The sequence below is a fragment of the Dendroctonus ponderosae genome, unplaced genomic scaffold (assembly GCF_020466585.1).
Source record: "Dendroctonus ponderosae isolate FM_Combo_2020 unplaced genomic scaffold, Dpon_F_20191213v2 Dpon_F_20191213_3, whole genome shotgun sequence".
Lineage (NCBI taxonomy): Eukaryota > Metazoa > Arthropoda > Insecta > Coleoptera > Curculionidae > Dendroctonus > Dendroctonus ponderosae.
Genome location: NW_026018508.1, coordinates 17,094,146 through 17,097,740, shown reverse-complemented (window position 1 = coordinate 17,097,740; position 3,595 = coordinate 17,094,146). Strand labels below are relative to the sequence as shown.

General features: G+C 34.4%; 2 protein-coding genes across 4 annotated transcripts in view; one reads left to right on the top strand and one right to left on the bottom strand.

Annotated features, from left to right (window-relative positions):
- LOC109539855 (adenylate cyclase type 8) overlaps positions 1–3,595 on the bottom strand; it is a 46,612-nt gene that overhangs the window by 8,509 nt on the left and 34,508 nt on the right. The window lies entirely within an intron of this gene.
- LOC109545792 overlaps positions 3,501–3,595 on the top strand; it is a gene marked incomplete at its 5' end in the record, with an annotated part of 2,686 nt that continues 2,591 nt past the window's right edge. Inside the window, 1 exon segment of the mRNA XM_048664746.1 lies at positions 3,501–3,595. Within this exon segment, the coding sequence (XP_048520703.1) occupies positions 3,501–3,595 (95 nt within the window).

The following is a 3,595-nucleotide window of genomic DNA, read 5'->3' as shown; positions in this document are numbered from 1 at the left end:
TATGCTAAAATCTGAAGTAGACCAGAGAAACATACACCCAAATAAAATTTACACCAAAATTATTAATTAACATTACCTTTATTAATTTAAACAATGAGATTTGCACAGACGCATTATCAGAGTGAATTTTCATATACTGTATTATCCTACTATTGTTACACAATTTATTAAAATACTCTTTTTTAGGTTCATTTAGGTTCTTTGGATAACGATAGCAGAAAATAGCTATCGCAATGTCAAGGTAATTTTTCAAATTAATTTCTCTACTAATTGGAATTTTCTCTTACAGCTTGAGCCTAAGTGTGTCGCAGGATACCCTCTAGGTGATAGTTCTTGATTACTTTTTGATAAATAATTTGTTCTTATTGCGAAATAGGAGCACTATTTATCAACCTGTAATAAAAGACGTGAGGAAATTCTGTCTTTTTTAAAGACAAAAATTTTTGAGGCAAAATACCCAAAAAGAAGTTTGTAAAAAAAATCTACCCTTTTGTGCCAAATCACTAGCGTTATTACAGTATCTACCGGTAGTGGAAAGCAAGAAGTTTTTGCCAAAATTTGCACGTTCATCGCGCTGTTTCTCTGGAAGCAAACTATTTGAAAAAAGTCGGCTCTGTTTTTTATTAAGCCGCAAAGTACTTTGAACAGTATCAATGACCAAAGTTTCATTTGGTTGTACGAATCAACCGATCATGCACTTAAAATTTATCGGTTTATCTTAATGCGTTGGGCAATTGATTCGATCATTGAATTTTACGCTATTACTTGCCATTTCCAGTCGGTTCACATCATTGTGACTAGGCAATCTTGCCTTTTATTTCATTCTATGCTTTTCAGCTAACTTTGGGGAGATTCATTGTTTTCGCATCGCTAGCATAATGGCTTCAGAAGCCTGTTTTGGGGGCAATATCATTATTTTGCCAACATCCCTGACCATGGCTTGAGCTTGAGCTTATAGAGCGGAGTTTTGTCTAGTCAACGATAGCAACAACAAACTGCGAGTTCTTACAGTTTGGGAGAAATCAATTAATTTCAAACCGCTTCTGTGCCTTTATTAGAATCTAGACTTGATGCGATTGCAGTTATTTTCCAAAAAGGGCTGGCGATGACTGGGAATCGCAACTTCTAGGGTTGAAACCGTGAAGGATTTTCCAGACATTGGGAGAGCAATTCTTCAGCGGTTAGCTTTTGCTACTTAATTTTGGTTGCAGTTTATAAGACAGTATTTGTTCTGCAGACAGTAAATTTTCTGATCATCTCACGAAACGTTCAGGGCATATAGAACGGCATATTTTTTAGTCAAGACAAAACCCCACAAGTTTGCAGTTGTTGGAATTTGGAAGAAATTAATTATTTTCGAATCCCCGCTATAATTGCTTTAAAAACCAACCTTGAGGCATTTACGATTATTTTGCGCACATTTCTGATGATGGTTTGGCATCGAAACTTTCACGCTTTATAAAGTAGGGTTTGCTCTAGCCATTGCAAAAAAACCGAATTTCGAGAGGCAGTTTAAAATAAGCTATTTGTGAAGTGATTGCTGAATTGTCCTAAAATGCAGCATGCAAGCTATTTATTTTTTTTGACTTGTCTTGATGATTGATTGGTGGCGAAAAGACAAGAAACCCGTCTGTAATAATTGTTCGAAAATCTGATAGTGAGGGATTTACGGTGCCTTTATCTAAATGGCTGATGACGGTTCAGGATCGAAACTTTCACACTTTATACAGTGGACTTTTTCTAGGCACTGCCATAAAAAGCAAATTTTGGACCGTAAGAGTTTGAGAGAATTTTTTTTTAGTAAATGAATGCGCCATGATTGCTTTAGAACTCAAATATTCTGCGTCTATAATTTTTGCAAAATGATCTGACGATGACTTGCTGACGAAACTTGGGGGGCGTATAAAGGAGTTTGTTTTTTATCGAAGCCAAGAAAGTTTTAAATAGGGGCTGCAGAAATTTGGAAGAAATTAATAATTTTCGAGGCAGTTCAATAGTTCTTTTAAAATCCACTTTTGAAGCAATTACGATCATTTTGGAAAACTTTTCCATTTTAGTTAGAGGGATTGAAACTTTTGCGTTTTATAAAATTAGCTTTGCCTTAGACCCTGAAAAATGTGGCAGTTTCAGAAGATTTTTTTATTTGGAAATAGACCTTAGAATCCACACTAATACGAGATTAAGATTTTCTTTCAAAATTTTCCGGCATAAAACTTTCAGAATTCATAGAGAAGTTAATTATTTAACCAAGACAAAAACCAACAAATTTGGAGCTGTCAAGATTTGAAGAAAATGAATAATTTTATGAAAATATTTGGGCATAAAAAATTACGTGTAATATTGTACAGAAATTGCTTTGGAATCCAACGGTTGAAGTTTGAGGGCAATTTATATATTTTTTTAAATGAGTTGCTCTATAATCTAGAAGACGCACGATGACAAATTTTGTTTGAAAATCTCCTGATGATGACTTGGTGACGAAACTTTCTGAGCTTATAAAACAATCTATTGTTTAGCCAATACAGGTAAAGCAGCTTTGCAGCTGATGCGATTCGAAGGCCAAGAATTATTTTACTAACCCAATACCGATTATTTGAAAATATTCTGACGATGGTTTCAAGTCGAAGCTTTTGGACTTTTTAAATTGAAATTTGTTCTAAAGGTTGAAAAATAATCAGATTTCAAACTGTGGAGATTTCAGTTTTTTTACATTAAGGCTTGTACCAGAATCTAGTAAACGCGTGATTTTTTTATTGCAAATACTTTGAAGAAGTGTAGAGAGACGAAACGATCACAGTTTAGAGAGCAGAGTATCCTCTAGCTAACACAAAAATGGAAAGTTTATAAGAAAAAATTCCATGTTTATAGAATGAATTTTGGCCTAATTTAGGAAAGTAAAAACACTGGGCGCTTGTTTGATATTGAGGAGAAATTAATTAATTCCCATCGCCTTTAGCCTTGACGATTATTTTGCAAAATACTATTATGATGGACTTGTTATGAAACTTTCAAGTTTAATAGAATCAGTTTTGCTCTATTTCCGGCAATTTAAATTAAGGCTGGCAGTTTGGGAGCTTGGACAAAAAATTTTTTAAGCACGCACTCATTGGCTTAAGGCTCCTTTTGGGATTGTCAGGCAAATTTTTTATATTGTTGACCTCCATTCAACCGGAACAGAAACGAAAATGATTCCTATCCATTTCATTTGAAATTTCGATAGTTTATAAGGAATTGAATCATTTGGTACGAAATAATCCTCTACATGATTTGACAATGGTAGAACTTTTTTACTCTGCCCGGGTTTGTATGAAAATCCCCTTCAGTGAAAATTAAAATCTTTTTTGATAAATAAGCGAAATTGTCCCAAAAAAACCGAGTCCGACTCTGACCAAAATAGATTTTCCCATCAAAATCTACCAACAAAACAAATACAAATCGCGTCGTTTATGTTAGTTGAAAATAAACGAAGCTCGCGATATCATTGCTTAACAAGTATGGGTGAATTAACGGGTTCCGAAAATCGTGTTGATATCGCGAGCGTGGACAATCTAAAAACTCTCATTCGAAATATTGCCAAGGTGAACGCTAGTGAGAT